General features: G+C 48.0%; 1 protein-coding gene across 15 annotated transcripts in view; it reads right to left on the bottom strand.

The window, feature by feature from the left end:
• JAKMIP3 (Janus kinase and microtubule interacting protein 3) overlaps window positions 1-17,276 on the bottom strand; it is a 58,124-nt gene that overhangs the window by 10,828 nt on the left and 30,020 nt on the right. For 5 of the 15 annotated variants that reach the window (XM_052677013.1, XM_052677009.1, XM_052677010.1 and 2 more), the window contains exons 4-19: window positions 12,647-12,862; window positions 10,916-11,035; window positions 10,035-10,181; window positions 9,177-9,308; window positions 8,636-8,671; window positions 7,367-7,426; window positions 6,955-7,083; window positions 5,406-5,534; window positions 3,963-4,046; window positions 3,333-3,395; window positions 3,142-3,240; window positions 2,785-2,883; window positions 2,636-2,695; window positions 1,268-1,333; window positions 763-831; window positions 605-682 (exon numbers count right to left, since the gene is read on the bottom strand). In XM_052677013.1, the coding sequence (XP_052532973.1) occupies window positions 605-682; window positions 763-831; window positions 1,268-1,333; window positions 2,636-2,695; window positions 2,785-2,883; window positions 3,142-3,240; window positions 3,333-3,395; window positions 3,963-4,046; window positions 5,406-5,534; window positions 6,955-7,083; window positions 7,367-7,426; window positions 8,636-8,671; window positions 9,177-9,308; window positions 10,035-10,181; window positions 10,916-11,035; window positions 12,647-12,862 (1,587 nt within the window). The remainder of the gene's footprint in view (window positions 1-604; window positions 683-762; window positions 832-1,267; window positions 1,334-2,635; window positions 2,696-2,784; window positions 2,884-3,141; window positions 3,241-3,332; window positions 3,396-3,962; window positions 4,047-5,405; window positions 5,535-6,954; window positions 7,084-7,366; window positions 7,427-8,635; window positions 8,672-9,176; window positions 9,309-10,034; window positions 10,182-10,915; window positions 11,036-12,646; window positions 12,863-17,276) is intronic. The other 10 variants (XM_052677012.1, XM_052677016.1, XM_052677011.1 and 7 more) reach the window with 6 other exon arrangements.

The raw sequence follows: 17,276 nt of genomic DNA on the forward strand, positions 1-17,276 counted from the left end.
ACCCATTGCTTCTCAGGAAGCATAACTGTCCTCAGGATTTAAGGGAAACCAAAAGAATAGGCTAAATCTACAGGTCAAGGTGTGCATTTATGCCTATATTATGACTACACAAGTACTTTCACTGGAGGAAGTAGAATGGCTGCAGGCTGAGGAGGTGGTTGAAATGGCATAGGATCCATTACTGCGTGCAATGAACCTCACCTAACAGCAGTTTTGTTTCAAGTGTGCAGAATCCCATAATATCTCCAGGTATTTTGGTGGCAGAGACCATAATCTAAGATCTAAGAGAAAGTCTGGGCTAAAATCTCTCTTTCATAAAGAAAAGCACTATCATTAACTACAGCCTCTGCTAAATTTAAATCCGTGTTTAATAACTTTACATTTAGGTCCTAAACCTGCAGGGACCACGCACACCCAAGGACCACCATCCCCAAGGAGCTCACTCTGAGACCAGGGCACAGAGGATTTGCTTAGCATTCCAGCCATGCAGTCCTTGGGTCACTCCATGAGCAGCAGTGGCAGAAGCAGAGAGCATTTCTGGAGACAGCACAGCACACACCTTACAGGGGGGAAATGGGTCCCTCTGGCACTGCCCGGTCCTCACCTTGTGCGCCTGGTCCAAGGACTGCTTCCTGAAGTCCAGCTCCTCATCCAGGTAGCCCTTCTGCTTGCTGAACAGCTCCTGGTGCACAGGGAGGTGCAGTCAATGCTGTGCCTGCCCTCCCTGCCTTCCTGCAGTTCCCCCCCTCCCCGTTCCCATACCTTTTCATTCTCCAGATCCAGCATCTTCTGCTGCAGTGCGGACTCAGTCACCTCAATCTGCTGGAGCCACTGTGCACACAAAGAGAGCAGGGCTGAGGCAGAGGCTGGGGGCTGCTGGGACACAGGGCCACAGGCAGCAGTCAGCCCTCACTGGAAATTCAGAGTGCATCTTTGCACTGCAAACATGCAGTTAGCTTCACTGACTGACAGGGGAAGGATGGAACCTACTGTGACACCTTCACTTTTATAAGAATTTGTGATGGAAAAAAAACATTAGTTCCAAGTTTGCCATTTGCCCTCCAACATTTCCCTAATTAAATAGCTTTTTAAACCAAACAGTCTGTGCACATGGCTCAAATTTTCTCTCTATTCTGACAAGAGCCCATTCAGGTATAGTGCCCTATAGGGAATCATAGCCTTTGGTGAACACCCCCCGGTTCATCCCCAGCACCTCCAGCAGCTGCTCTGAGCACCAGGGCTCATCGTGGGGCTCCGCAGCCGTTACCTTTTCAGCCAATGTGAGAACTGTCCTTGCTTGTATGACAACCACTTGCTCCTCGTTGGTCAGGTTCTGCACAAGATCAGAGCAGAATTACAACAAGTCCCGGCGCCTGGCACGTAACCCAGCACTGGGCCACTGCTGTGTGAGATAAATACGAAATTAAATCATTCGAGCAACAATAAACTAAGGCAAATAAAAATAGCATTGTAACGCAGCGTTGCTGTAGGAACAGCTGTCATTAACTACTAATGCTGAATGGTGATCACACAGGTGGGGAGTTCTTCTAAAACTCTGGCATTAAGAAAGAAGATGCAGACACCAAATCTTATTTTTGTCCAGCAGGGAATAAAAGCAGCTGCACCACACAGAACTGAGCCTTGTGGGACGTGCTGTTAGAGGAGAGGTGCAGTCCTTGGCCTTTCCTTGCATGCACAACAGGTGTGACTGCGGGCACAAGGCTGGAGCAGCAGGGTGGGAGGTGAGCCCTGGGCGTAGGACTGACCTGCCATCACCACTTCCAGTCCCGCATGGCCTGACATGAACAAGGGCTCATCTTTCTGCCTTTCCCAGGGCCAGCCTCACTCACTGGTGCTTGGGTTTATGCGCATGCTTTTGTTTTCCACACCCCAAGGATTTTAGGATTTGTCACGCTTCTGCCAATACAAGCATCCTTAACTGCAGCAGCAGTAAATATTGCTAATTACTTCAGTATCTTCTGATTGCTCTGCTATCTCCTAGCTTCAGGGCTGTCTGGAGGGGCAGATGGAGGGTCTGAGCAGTGAGAGGTGCTGTTCTGACTGCTCCATGTGCCCCATGCACAGGGACACCCACCCCACTGCAGCTGCAGTGCCTCTGCTACACAGGTGTGTGGGTGCACGTAAGATGTGTATGTGCGCAATCACTCCGACTTGGTACAGGTGAAACACTTTCAAACTTCTTACTATTTGTTTCTTCTTCTCCTACTGCTGTTGTAACTTGTTGCGTAACATCCTGCTTCCATTTAAACGTTTTTGGCATTGGACAAAACTAAAACACACAGCAGTTAAAACGGAAATGTAAAGCAAATGCAGAGAACAAAACGTGTGTGAGCAGCGGAGAGAAAAAAAAAACAGAAGCACGAAAATCCAAAATTTCCAAGTATTTTCTAAACCATTCATTGGCAATTTAGAAGCAATACTGTGGTATCGAGGTCCTGTGCAGCATTTGCAAGAAGGCACTCAACAAAAGCCTTGACAAGCTGGGGAGCACATAGCGTGCAGCTCAGTGCCCGCTCTGCACACAGCTTTGGCCATTGCAACCCAAGCAGCTTTGCTACAATAAACGTGAGGACAACGCATACCAAAGCATGCACAATATATTAAAGGAACATACACTTACGGCGTTATCCCCTAAAATGTCCAATTTTTTCATCAGCTCTGCCACTACTATGTCCTAACAAGAGAGGAATGGAAAAAGCAGGAGTCAGAACAGAGTGTCGGATTTGATTTAGAGAAAGGAGAGCCAGACGTGGGGATCCTTACTGTGACACCTTCTGCCTCGCAGTAAACCTGGAGAGGGCTTTTCCCCTCCGTGAAGGGAACGTGGTGGAAGTTGATAGCAGGCGATCTTCTTTCTCTCTCCTGAAAGAAGGATTTTCTGATTACTGCACTGCTGTTGTTGTTACACGCACCAGGATTGCCTCCAGCAGCTGGCAGAGCAGCCCTGCCACGGGCACGGCGGCGGTGCTGGAAGTAACTTGGGGTACTTTTCCTCTCGTCAGCACCTTCACTGAGCGCTGTGTCTTACAACAAGGCAGTCGGGACGGGCCCAGCTGTGGTGCCCCAGCCCCAGTGACACGCAGTGCGGGGCAGCAGCACAGCCCTGCGGCACGAGCTCACCTCCAGCTCCAGGATCCTGAACTCCAGGAGCTCGTTCTGGTCTTTGACGTCCTGCACATCGTGCTTCAGGCGAGCCTCCTCTGCTTCCATTTGTTTGATCTGTACAAGAAAGCAATACACCTTGGTACCATTTTCTGCATTCCGTAAGCAATAGATGTTATTTGAATAATACCAGTAGAAGTGCTGGGCACCTTTTCCACAAGTTCTTGGTTCCTTCTGTACAGTGCTTGCTTCTCCTCAATCCACTTCATGTCCTGGGAAACACAAATGGTTGATAGCACGGGTGAAAACCGGCGGTGTTTGGCACAAGCACAGCAGCACGTCATTCATTAAGTCACACATACAGAGAGGAATGATGCTGCATAGGAAATTGCAACTCTGTTGTTTGCCTGTGATGCAGCAGAGCAACTCTTCCATCTTATTTGAGAAAGTCTGGAGCATACAAATGGAATTTAAAAACTCTAATGACCAAAAAGAACTCAGGTTAAAAAATGTTTGCCTTCAGAGGGCTATGCCTCACCACCCAGTTCCTGTTAAATTTTGGTCACGTGGATGCAAGTCATGTTGGTGGACATGAGGCAGGCAGCAGCAGCCTGCACTGGGCACTGCCTCCCACCCCCAGCTCTGACAGCTTCCCCACCTTATCCCTCCTTCAGCATAGCAAACTCTTACCGAGCTACAAGGAAAGCTGGCGATGGAAGCTTACTGTAATGCATGCAAACCAAGCGTTTCGTTAGAGAATGGCCATCCTTCCCTTGCACTCCCCTGCCCACCCTGCACTGCAGCTGCCCCTGGGATGGGGCAGGGGCTGAGGGCATTACCTGCCCCTGCTCCGCCAGGGCCTTTTCCAGGTCCTCTATCTGAGCCTGGGATCGGTGTATCTCTGCTTGGAGCTGCTCACGTGTCTGTAGGAGAGGAGGGAAAAACACCACAGAAATAAATAAGTAAATACAACTTTCCCTCAAAGCCGAAAGCTAACACAGACACGGAAAATGCTTAAAACATCAAATCCTTTTCACAGATAATTTTAACAGCTCTATGGCAGGGTAAATTCGGGGCTAAGCACGCAGCATTGGTCACTCACTGTAAAACGAAGCCTACAGGATGGCACGACAGTTTTAAGATTGTAGATGAACATTCTGGTGGTAGGTACAAGAATGGGACAGGACACATGGCTTCTTACAGCCGACCACAGGAGGAGCAGCTGGCAGCCCTCTGTGCTCCACAGCGAGGGGGGTGACACCAGCAGGCAATGCATGCATTCGTCTCGCCATGAAAACCAGTGCAAGGAGTGATGTGGGACTCAGCAGAGAGCACACTGTGTGAGCAGGGACACACTGACAGCACGCACTGCTCCCTGTGCCCTCAGTGCCCTTCCTTCTGCTCCTACTGCACGGTATGCCATTCTCACCCACGCTCATAGCTTCCTTCTTAAATATCCAACGCCTCCCTGCATTTTTGAGGGAGAGTACATGGAACTGTCAGTAGCTGTTTTATTCATCAAATGCTATGTTTATAGAACATTTTCTTTTCTCAAACCATTTATCTGCTCTTTATCCTGTCGTTTGCAAATGAAAATGATCCTTTTTTGATCGCTATGCCTGCATCTTTCTCTTAGGCTTCAGACTGCCAGCTGAGAGCACCCTTACTGGCTGTGTTCTCCCTTGCACTCTGTGCCCCAGCAGCTACACGACACACTGTGCCCTTGCAGCACAGAGCAGATTCCTCATGACCAGAACGTCTTACATCTGATAAGACATCAGGTAAGGAAATGCCACTGGAGGTGATGAAGCTGCGTGGCCATGTGAGCCAGGCAGACAGGCAGAGCTGCACAGGACACTTGGAAACCTCATTAAGAAGATGAATTTTGGGGCTATAATCCATATTATGAAGAATCAAATAATTAGAATCCAGAGGAACTGAATAACAGGCATCATGCATTTAAGGTCAACCATAGTGGACTTTTATAGAAAGAGAGCTTAATTTTAAGGATTTCCCATTAAAAATCTGGCTGAATTTCTCTTAATCTGATCACGAGGTGAAAACAGCAGAAGGAATTCACCTCGGCAAGCAGCGCAGGCTGTAGTGGGCTGGGCAGGAGGGAGGGAGTGGGGTGGGAATGGGGACTGGACCCCCCCCGGGATCCCCATCCCACAGCCCAGCCAGGTGCCAGAGGGCAGCTGACAGCTGCAGTGTGAAGAGGTACAACAGCACGGTGCACACAACAACAGCCCTTTAGTGCATGTAATATAAGCCATTTAGACCTTAACTTCTCGCTCTGCATCCAATGTTCCTCCGACCTGTTCCTGCAATAGGGCGTAAGCGCGCTGCAGAGCCTGGTACTCCATCGTCAGCTGCCGGAACCGCAGTTCTGTCTCTTCTTTGGCCATGCCCTGAAATTGTTCAAAACAAGAGGTAATAAGTTAAAATAATAACAGTAATAATAACAGATGAGTGGATAATTGCTTTCTCTGGAAGCACTTCTCTAGAAGTGCTGAAGTCACTACTATTAGAATGCAATTTGGGAAGTGCAGCACTGAAGATCTTGTTTGTGTGTTCTCACACTATTGCTACTCTGTCCAGTAATCACCTCCTGCATACACCTTACTAAGATAAAATATACAATTATATAAAAGAAACAGAGAGAATTTCCTCCTCCTTGAGAAGATGAAGACTTCTATCTGAGTCATACACTAGCAACTGGGTGACCCTATATTACTTTACCAGGCAAAGCCATCAAATGTGAAGGTGAAACCAAGCTTTCTTGCATCACGAATAGGTTTCCAGTCTGCAGATTGACTCACACCTAATATCTCATTTATTAAAACAGGAATCTGGAGATACCAGCTGCAGAAATGGTGACATCAACAGGAAGAGCACCTTTCATCTTCTTTCCCCTCCTTACCACATCCAGCACTGCGTGCTTCCATGTCAGGCTGACCACAATATTTCACTCTACATGAGATGAAATGACACTGTGGGTGCATGCAGAAGCTCAGAGCTGTCTGCATGGGGGGAGATGGCAATAGAAGAGTGAAAAACAAATAGGTTCCAAAAAATAGATTCAGCCTCCTGCAGTGCAGCTCGCACCTGGCAACCACTTGTGTATCTTCTAGGGTAGAAATATCAGTGTTTAAGTTCCCTTTCAGAACCAAGAGATCTTATTACAACCTATGAAACAAAGTGGCAGAAGAGAAACTGCAGCTATCATAGCCTGCAATGGCTGCTGTCACTGTTAGCAAGTGGTGTTTATTACAAGGCTCTTGTTAAGCTGAGGAACAGGGCTGGCATACACCAGGGAGTGCATCTGTAGGGAAGAGGTGCAGAATGCTGGAAACAATCCTTTCCCTCCATTAGACACACTCAGAGTCCCAGAAACGCCATATCCTCAGAGCACTGCAGGGAGCCAGCTCTTCCCCAGCACCGTGCTGGCTGCAGAACCCAGGGCAGCAGGGTCATACTGCTCATGGCTGCACTCACGCCAAGCTCCGGATGACAGAGGAGAAGCAGGGTGCATGTTGAGTGCAGGAGAACCATGGGAGCAGGCCTTCCTCAGGGCACCTGGGACCTCCCCTCTCCAGACCCACTCTGGACCCAGTGTCCTTAGGATAACAGTATTTCCAGTTAGGCTAAAAGCTGTGAAGTTACCAAAAACCTGAGACCCAGAAACATTACCCATCACACCCAGTGTGACATCAGCACCAGTCTGTAATGCTGTGGTCAGAGCCGACCACAAGTGGACAGACCAAGGGTTCCACTGCACAGCAACAGCAGGTTCAACGCCCAAAACACACCACGCAGCTCCGTGAATACCTCTTCCAGGTCATCATCAGGGGTGCACGGGGTCTGGTCCGTCCGATCCGTTTGATATGAGATAGAGGAACCATCAGACTCCAAGGAGGCTTCTTCATCGTAGCCGAAAAACGTCTCCACCACCGGCTTCTGGCCAGAGAGAGGTGTCAGTGTGTCCTCGTGCCGTGCCCCGCACTCAGCCGCTGGGCCTGGCTTGGGAGGGCTGTAGGAAGGCTCTCCTACCCCACAGCTTGTGGGGTTTGTGCTCACACCCCGTTGGACACCACCCCCAGCCCTGCCCCCAAGCCGTGCCATGGGGGCAGCCTGCTTTGGCCCTGCACTCACACCCCGTTCCTCCCCCAGCCCTCACAGCCCCTCTGCCCACTGTGCCCATCACAAACCAACTTAGTTTTTTTTTGCTTTTTTCTTTTACCTTAGGAATTCTTGTCATTTTTTTTCTTTGCTTCCTATACCTTAACAGCTTATCACGTTCCTGGAACAGCAGATACAGAGCAGTTAATTAAGTTAACCACTGCAGTTTTCATAGTCACGAGGCAACCTAAGATGGCAGTGCTGGACTGGTTTTAATTTTGCTCCAATGTCTTCTGAGTTTACAGTAAACAACTGTCAAACGCTCTTCGTGGTCATGAAAATCCAAATAGCAAAACAAACGCAGGACAGCACAGGCACCGCTCTGCACCCTGCTCCATGCACTGAGGCTCTGTGCTGGGACAAAAACAGAGCCCAGCCCTCTGACTGCTCTGTGCCACGCATGCATGTCATCGCCCAGATTGCACAGAATTCTGAGGCTGTTTGCAACAAGCACATCCAAAACCAACAACATTAACAGCAAGCCCAAGCCAAACCCGCCTGCATTCCCCAAGGATGTGCAGCTCTCAGAGACTCTGATGGAGGGGCTGAGCCTGTTCTGCTGCCAGCCAATTTTTCTCTTTGCTGGTAATTATGACTCTCTTCATAGAGTGCTATTAATTTTTTATTGTGCTGATTACTTTATTATTGTTATTCTGGATGGCACGTCCATGCAAACTCTGGAGCTGAAGAGCCAGTGAATTCCTACAAGGATGCTCTCCCACTGCCTCACCTCAGCCCTTTGCTGGAGGGTGTGCTTATGCTGGGACACTCCTGCATTATCCGCAGTGACAGAGAAAAATCAAACACTTGTTTTTTGCTTGGCAACATAAGCTTGCTGCACACTTAGCAATGCAAAGCAAAATGGTACAGACGTTTGGTATATATTGGTGGCTAAACTTAATGAAATCTTCAGCACCAAGAGCAAAGGGATGAGCTGTGCAGGGCCCTGTAGGGGAGCTGCTGTGGGTACGATGAGGCAAGGCTGGGATATCCTTCCAAAAACACCCCAGTGATGTGGCAGAGCTGTCCCACAGATGGGCACCACGTGCTGTGCCACTGGGACGAGCCGGCCCTGCTGCCATCTGTGGTGTCCTTGGGACAGGGGAAAGCTTTCCTCCCCCAGCAGAGCTCTGCTCCACACTGGCACTGCATTGTTATACAAAGAACAACTGCTGGTAGGGCCTTCAGGGGCAAAGGCACTGGAACAGACACTGAGTTACTTTGCTGTCCAGAAAGGGAGGAAAGTGACAATAAGTGTCTCTTGTGTGCTTTTCATGACCTGCATTTAAAATATGTAAAAAGGTGAGGGTAAAGTTAGCCTCTCACGTACCATGACACTCTTCACATAGCCGGCAGTTTCCAGGGTCTAACAAAAAAAAGAATGAAATAACTTCAGTAAAAGTGCATAAAAGAAACAACCCACAAATAAAACAAACACACTTTTCTTGAGGAGTGGTCTGGTCACAGTATGTGAAGCACTTTCACCTGCTCTTTTCAAAGACTGAGCACAAAGCAAAGAAGAGAAAACCAGAGCACAGTGCTGCAGAATGTGTCCCTTGTTTATGCAGCAGTTGCCCCCAGGCCCGGTGCTGCTCTGGCTGAAGGAGTCTGGGCAGTTTGCTTTGCTGGTGCAGGATCTGGCCGCTGGCGTGTGTGTGCTGGGAGCACTGCAGTGGTCATGCTGTGCAAGCACTACATGGGATGAAGGATTCTGTCCAGATGCTGTCCCACATATAGCCTAGATTCAGGTCAGTGGCTGCTGATCACAGACACCAGCTGTGCTCCCTCTGCTGCTGTGCCCTCCCTTGGGCTTCCCCTCCTCTGTGTGTCCTCAGATGGCCTCCTGTCAGTGGGGCACTGTTCCACCTTACCTTAGAGAGCTCATCAATGATATTCTGCTGTTCGATGATTTGTAGTCTCAGCAGATCCACTTCTCTTTCTTCCTGGCTGTGGTCGAGGTCGTTTAAGGAGCTCGGTCTCCGCATTGCTCCTGCTCTTTGCCTCTGAAAGAAACCCATGTGGCAAAAGAGGAAACAATCCAGAGGCTTTGCTGAAGAGCTGCATTCAGCCTTTCCCGTTCCCAGCTATTAATGCACTCATCTAGCAGCTGTGCTCACAGCTGCCTCTTGGTTCTGCGGTTCTGCCCACATCCCAGGCCATTCTCCTGCTGGAGAAGGCACTCAGGGGGCTGTGGCCACCAGCTGTGCCTGCTGTGCTGTGCACTCGTGTCCACCTGCAGCAGCCCAGGTTGCTGTGCTCTGGAATGATGAGGGGCTGAGGTTGGCCCCGTGGTGATGGCATCTATGAGTGTCACCACCAACAGCTGTTGCTCGTGGCTGCCAGCAGTGCTGGAGGTAATGCTGGAGGGGAAGGGAGAGCACAGTGGGTGCGGGCTCCCTTGGGTGATGGGGTGACTGTGGTACAAAAGGCAAAGCTGAAGTGAACTGCTTTGTGTTTGTGCTGTAACAGCGCTCTGTGACCGAGCAGCCATCTGATCGACATCCACAAAGCTCACACAGTTCCTTTTCTTCACAACTATTGTTCTGTCAGGCCAAAATAAAGCACGTTATGCAAAAGAAAAGCTGAAGCCACAAACCACTCAGGACATCACAGCAAACAGCAGAAAGGAGAAGGAGTTCCCAAGCACCTCACAAGCTGTGGTGCTGCTGTCGCGTTGCCCTGTGGGCACGGGTTGCCTGTTCCGGGATGGCTCTCATTCCCAGACTTACCATTGCTATGTTTTCCTGCGTTACAAATTTTAATTTATTTTCCATTCGACGTAAGGCATGTGACAGCTCTTCATTCTTCCTGCTGAGGCGTTTGTTTTTGTCCAGGATGGGCTTGTACTGACTTTCAGCTTCTCTGAGGCGTTTCAACTGAAAAATTAAGAGAGAATTGGCACCTCAGGAACAATTATGTTTTATCAAATAAATTAATCATTTTCTTTCACTACTATAGTAGCAGTACTTTCTCTTAATATGTAGCAGAATATATCAGGAAATTCTTGGTATAGCCCATTGGGGAGTGGGTTGTTCCTCACTTGTGAGGTTTGCAACAAATATAGCATGTGGGGAATGTGTTTATTGAAAATAATTATAATCACAGAATCACTGAGTGGTTTGGGTTGGAAGGGACCTCATGAATCTCCAACCCTCTGCCACAGGCAGGGCCACCAACCTGCACATTTAATGCTAGACCAGGCTGCCCAGAGCCCCATCCAATGGCCTTGAACACCTCCAGGGATGGACGGGGCATCACAGCCTCTCTGGGCAGCTGCTCCAGCACCTCACTGCTCTCGTAGCAATGAACTTCCCCCTGACATCCAACCTCAATCTGCCCTCCCTCAACTCCAAACCATTTCCCCTTGTCGTGTTGTTATCTGCCCTTTCCAGGAGTTGTTTCCCCTCCTGTTTGTAGGCTCCCTTTAGGTACTGCAGGCTGCACTGAGGTCACCCCACACCTCCTCTTCTCCAAGCCCAGTTCCCTTAGCCTGTCTTTGTAGGGGAGCTGACAACTCTTGCCAATTCCTTCTTAAAAAAGACACCGTTTTAAAAGCCAAAATCAGTGTGATCAGTGCTGTAGCAGCGCAGTGCCCATCCCAGCGGCTCACCAGCTCGTTCCTCTCCTCCGACAGCAGCGCATTGCGGTCCTCCAGCTTCCTGATGATGGCGCTCAGCTCGGCGATTTTCAGTTGGAAGCGCCGGGCATCCTTTTCATCCAACTGCTGTTCCTAAAACAAAGATCAACTGCAAATAACTGCTCCTAAGTGCGCAGGGGATAGCAGTGTTATGCAAAGCTCAGCCTCCTTTTTATCCCGAATCCAAATATTTCAAAGCTATCAGATGGAAGAGTGTAAGGTACGCCTTAGTGGAGCTGACCACTGAGAGCTGCAAGATGGGACCGATGGAAAGGCAAGAGTGAAAATGTAACAAAGTATGCAAATGCAAAGTATGTGTATGCAAATACAAGGTGGAAAATGCTAAACTTGGAAATAGAAAAGAAAACATAAAAAAACAAGGCAGTGTTTCCAATGTATGCCACTGTTGAACTGAGTGTTTCAGACACGTCACCCACTCCGAGGACTTTGTTATAAGATGGTATCAGAAGTACTGACATACAAATGGGGAAAATCCATGCAATTATACCATTGCATAAGCTCTCTTCCATAAAGCTGTGGCCCTTATTGGGTAGAGTCACTCGTAAAGCAAATGGGGCAGCAGTTTATCTGAGTGAAAATGCTTAAATCAATTCATAAATGAAGAAAAATACAGATAGGTGCTCTCATTCAGAATCAGAGAAAAGTTACATCTATTTACAGGTGTGACGTGCTATTTTTTCCTCCTCTGTACTTATTCTGATATTTGGCAGAAGTTGAGCACAAATCAAAAGAAGCAAATTAGTGCTCTCAGTCCCAGTGGCACTTTCAGGAGGTCTATGATTCCTCATTCAACAGGTGCAGGAGAGGCTTGGGATAAAGAACAAAATAGATCGCTTTGCTCATGTGTGACTATTTACACTTCTACTGAGAAAATTAAGGCTGTTGCAAAGGAAATCTTGATGAGAATCAGCAATGGAGAAAATTGGCAAATGTGAGACATACAAGGTTAGTTAACTGAAGCTTTCTGCTGTTAGCAAATTAAGGCAAAAGCAGAAAGGGGCTGTTGTTACAATTTAAAAAAAAAAAACAAACAACATCGTGAAAAGATGACTAAGATTTAATGTTTTGGATATTGTGTTGTAGAAAAGAGATAGGAAAGAAGAGGTTAACAGGCTTCTAATTGACCTTCTGGCCCACTGAAAGCAATTGCAGCGTGAGGATGGAGGAGCAGGGAGTGCAGCACGTGGGCTTCCAGTGCTTGTGCACCGGGCAGCTTCACCCACCTCCCTCTGTAAAGCAGCCTTGCACATCTGCTTGCACAGTACATTGTCAGCAGTTCCAACAGCTAGCACACATACATCACTTGGTTAGAAAAGCATTTGCATCATTTGTTGGCAAGAATTGTGTCAGACGGTCAAATTAAGGCAGGTGGTACAAGAATGGTACGGTAAGGAAAGGAAAGAAGAGAGAGAGGAAAATTTTCACCCTGGTATCAAAAACAAACAAAGGAAACCAGAAAACAAAACGACAAACAAGCAAAAGCTCTCCCATAATTTGGTTCGGTTTGAAATGTTAAACATCCGGCTAATGAACGAGAGCGAGAAATTAACGCCTCTCCGTTTCCCCTGGGTCACTATGGGAAAGCTGTTGCTCACAGGGCACTCATCAAGATCCTGTCATTTGGTGTCATTTGGTCATTCTGCTCGTTCGTTTGTTTAGGTGAAACCACGTGAAAGTGCTTACGGGGCTTCCCGAATGATCTGAAGCGTCTCCTGCACCACTTGCATAAGGAAGTTCCCGCTTGGGGCTGCCCAGGTGCCGGTCAGACTCTTTGATCTGGGACAGTTGTTCATCTAAAGCCTCCTTTTGGAGCTGCAGTCTCTGGGCATGCCCGGCTTGAACCCCTAACTCTCTTTCCAGCACGTAGACTGCTCTGTCTTTAAACTTAATCTCCTCCATCTATAAGGAGAACAGAACACAATCACACACACATGCAGCAGCTCGGCCGTACGAAGCGCCCTACAGCCCAACCATTGCCACAGAGCCAACCCCTGGACATGAAGACAAACCCTCCTCTTGCAAACACAACAGCAAGGAAAAATGGACAACGAACAAACCCAGCATTGCTTCAGTAACTCATGAGCATTGTGCATGCACGTGTGGCCGACCGACAGCTTCTAGAGACCGCCCCAACTTTACAGGAGTTTTTCTTTAAAGCAGTTAGGAGACAACCCGCAGTTTCAGTACCACATCAGAACACCTCCCCCTTCACTTCAGTGAACAACAAAAGTAAAAGGGATAAAAAAAATAATAATAATAACTCTGAGAGAAAGAAGTTAAAAGTTGAACATTGTCAATGCTCGAAAGGTTTTTCTTCCCAAAAGTTTCCCTGTTGAGTGATTTCCTTGATGATCTCCACAGCAGGGCAGCCCTGGGCTCTTGGGGCAGTGCAGACAGGACGGGGCCAGGGCTGCCAAGGACAAGCAGTTGTGCACTGGGGCATCTGCCTGCAGGTGTGTGCAGTGCTGCAGCACGACCTCAGGCCCTTCACAGCTGCATTGTGCTCATACACACAATGTGTGAACGTGAAGCATTAAGTGCACACACACACTTCTGGGTGGCCAGCTGTGCTTACAGGGAGTGGATCTGGGAAGCTAGAGATTGCTAAAGCACATCCACTGAAGCGCCTGTGCTCTCCAGGCACAACACATGCATCCTGGGCAAGTGAGGTTTTAAGCAGTTCTGAAGCTCGACACATTTCGTTTAAAACATGGCCTGCTCAAATAAGAATGCTTTGCCATGCGAGGACTGGATTTGACACGTTTATCTCTTTGTGACAGCTTTGTCTGTGACGTGGAAAACAGTGTGAAAACTTGGGGAAGAATGGCACAGCACATGGACACATCTCTCCAAGGATGTTGTCCCTGCCTCCTGGGAACAAGTGCAGGTTCTCTTTGTAAAATGCTGAAAACAGGAGCTGCTCAGCTGCACATTAGTATGGGTGCTCTCAGGAATTCCATTAAGGCAATGATCTGCTGACTGTGACTCAGATATGTCTGTAGAGGTCCTTCTGCTAAATATCTAAACAGTTAGAATCATAGGCTGGTTTGAGTTGGAAGGGGCCCTAAAGATCATTCAGTTCCAACCCCCTGCTGCAGGCAGGGACACCTCCCGTAGCCCTGGTTGCTCACAGTCCCATCCAGCCTGGCCCTGAATGCTTCCAGGGAGGAGGCATCCGCAGCTTCATTGAGCAAAGAGATCAATAGAAATCAGTATGGATCCATAAAGGAAAAGATAATGCACCATCAAACGATTATTTGCTTAAAATAGGTAGAATGTTGGTGGTTATCTCTATTTTTGTGAAAGCAGAGTCATGGCACTACACAAACAGCACTTTAAAAGGAATAAAGATACAGCAGAAAATGCAAAGGACTTTTAACACAGTGCCTCAGCAGTGGTCTATGTTTTAGAAAAAAACCTAAAAGAACATGTGGTGAACAGCTGAGGAAGCATCAGTGGCCACATTTCCTTTCTTAGGATGAAATTCACATTCATGAAGCACATAAAACAATTTGATGCTGCCATCTCACTATTAAAGTGAAATGGTGTGGAAGCAGTACCAAAGGAAGGAAGCATTTCACTACAGTTGTTATCCAGCACATTTCTTCCTTGCATCACAGACATCAAGAGGAGGGGAAGATGAGGTCCTGGTAGCAGTGCCAGCCATGAGCACAGCTGAGACCAGTTAATGCAAACCTAATTGCATGCGGAGCACAATGTGTTTCCTCTCCTTGTGCTCTCCAGTGCAGTTCCTAGCACAGTTTTCACACTTAGCTGGTCTTAAGCCTTGTGGCTCTTTTAAAATGCAGTATTTCCACAATGATTTTAAAACCTACATGTAGGTTTCCCTGTTTGGTAAATTTCTACTTGTGATGTTCTTGGGGCTTTGCAAATTCTGCAGACACCTGCATTTGAGGCACGTGAAAGAAAGGCAGCCCTCCATGGGCAGCAGCTGAGATGTCAGTGAGAGCAGCCCTTTGCAGCAGAGCCATTCCCTAACAACCTCCCTGCCTGCATCGTGTCCTAGACAGCAGCCAGGGTGTGCAAGGGGACAGCCAGCAGGTAGGGAATGTGAGGGGACAACACTGGCCAGAGAAGGACTCTGTCTGCAGGCTGACTGAACTCCAGCCAAATGTTTGTGACGTGCCCAGGGAAAGCAGCATGCCCAGCAATGCCCCTGCATGGACACTGGACATGGACACTGGCACAGGTTGCCCAAGGAGGCTGTGGATGCCCCATCCCTGCAGGCATTCAAGGCCAGGCTGGATGTGGCTCTGGGCAGCCTGGGCTGCTGGTTGGTGACCTGCACACAGCAGGGGTTGGAGCTGGATGAGCACTGTGCTCCTTTGCAACCCAGGCCATTCTATGGTTCTATGGATGGTGATGGGCTGGGTCAGATCCAGCCCTGCAAAGCACCCGCATTCCTGAGTGGGGTGGCATCAGATGGAGGCCATATGAATGCATCTGAATTCATGTATCTGCTGCTTTACATTGTTTTGAAACGTACAAATTAAAAATTGAAGTTTACTAAAACCAGAAGGGACGTTGCCATATGGACTTGTTACTGTCTGCAATATGACTCTTGTCTCTTACGTTAACATCTTGGAAGCATCTGAGCCAGGAGAACTGGTTTTCAGTAATAGTTTGAGGGTTTTGAGAAGAACAGTTTTCATAAAGAACAGTTTTCCATGGAGCACCACACCAGCTTGGAACATCATGGCCCTCCCCCGTGAGGTGCCAGCGGCTCCATTGAAACCAACTGTGGTCAAGTCAGTGGAACAGAGAGAGCTTGATGTCATTCAGGAAGCACTTAGGGCCTGGTAAAGCGATGGCATCGTGTAATTTAATTAGTATGGTTAGATAATCTGATTCATTGAAGCAGGAATAAAAAAAGTTTGATTTCCAAAGGCAATTTAGAAAACATGACATTCAGTCGCTCTATTCTTCATAGCTAAGGACATATTTATTTTATAACTTCTACATTAGAGGCCATTAGCGTGGATTTTATTGTAATGCCTTAAGTTTATTTAGGATGTACATTAGCCATCCTTTCACTGTGATGTATTAAATCAATGCATCCAGCAGTGTATGTTTAGAGAAGAATTACTTACACTGCAGGATATTTGAACAGCACTGACAGATCAGTTGGTTGTAAATTGTTTTAACATCCCCGTCTTAAAAGAAAATAATATATGAGGGGAAGAAGCAATGTGAATTCTGAGAGAACGGGTGGCAGAGTACAGGGTGAGCAGTGCTGCAGGGCATTCCATGGAGAGACCACACTGCCTTGCCTTCACATGGGGCCATTTTATTCCTGGTGCTGGTCTATGTCAACTCCGTGACATAGAACCATGACAGTCTAGTTGGCTTTGATTTAGCTTTCTTAATACTCAAGTGAGAATGGGTTAGAAGAGACATTTATGAGTTTATCCTGAGACACTGCATACCTTTAAAAACATGGCAGACCCCAAAAGCTGGAAGCATCAAATAAATACTGAAAGAAAACCCAAAATACACCACATTGGAGTATGGGTGTTAAATATGTTCCTGTGTTCTTGGGAATGGTAGCAAGGTTAGGAGAGTCCTGCAGATGAGCTGTGCTGCACTCAGAGGCTGTGGGGGAATGGCAAGGCAAGCAGCCAGCTGCCAGTGCAGGAGGAGTTGTTCCAAACTCCAGAAAGTGCAGGTGGCTACCAGGTTTGCTTGCAAAGACTTCCCTTCCATGGGGAATTCTCCTGTTTTTCTTTAAATGGCACATTCTAACATCCCTAACTAGCTTCCAAGTCCATTGCATTTATATTCTGAAGCTGTTGGTGTGTAGCTTTTGAGATCCAATCTGTCGTAGCTGAAACTCAAATGGTCTGAAGAGCTGATTGAAACACACAGATGCAGCAAGGCTCAGATGGGTCCACAGAGAGGACTGTCACTGTCTGCCCTGGGGGAAAGCCACTGAGGGGGGACACAGAGGGGAGAATTCCTCCTGAGCACCCTGCAGAGTGGTGGGGTCATCACCTCCAGGCTGCAGGGCTCAGGACTCTAGGATGGGAGAAAACAGCATGTTGGGATTGCATACAGCTTGTTATGGAATGTTTACAGGAACCAGCAATGGGGAGGGATGGAAGTTGGTCAGTGAGGAGCAAAGGGTGGGGAAAGAGAGGGGGGAAAGGGATGAAAGGCTGCAGGAGGCCAAAAGCATGGCTATTTTGTGGGATTCCCCTCACACAGCTGGCAACAAAAGGCCTGTTCCTCACATCTGAAACATGGCTTGTACCAACAAGCACTGACAGAGGTAAAAAGAAGCTCCATACAAAAT

This window comes from Tympanuchus pallidicinctus, unplaced genomic scaffold (assembly GCF_026119805.1).
Source record: "Tympanuchus pallidicinctus isolate F22 unplaced genomic scaffold, pur_lepc_1.0 scaffold16, whole genome shotgun sequence".
NCBI lineage: Eukaryota > Metazoa > Chordata > Aves > Galliformes > Phasianidae > Tympanuchus > Tympanuchus pallidicinctus.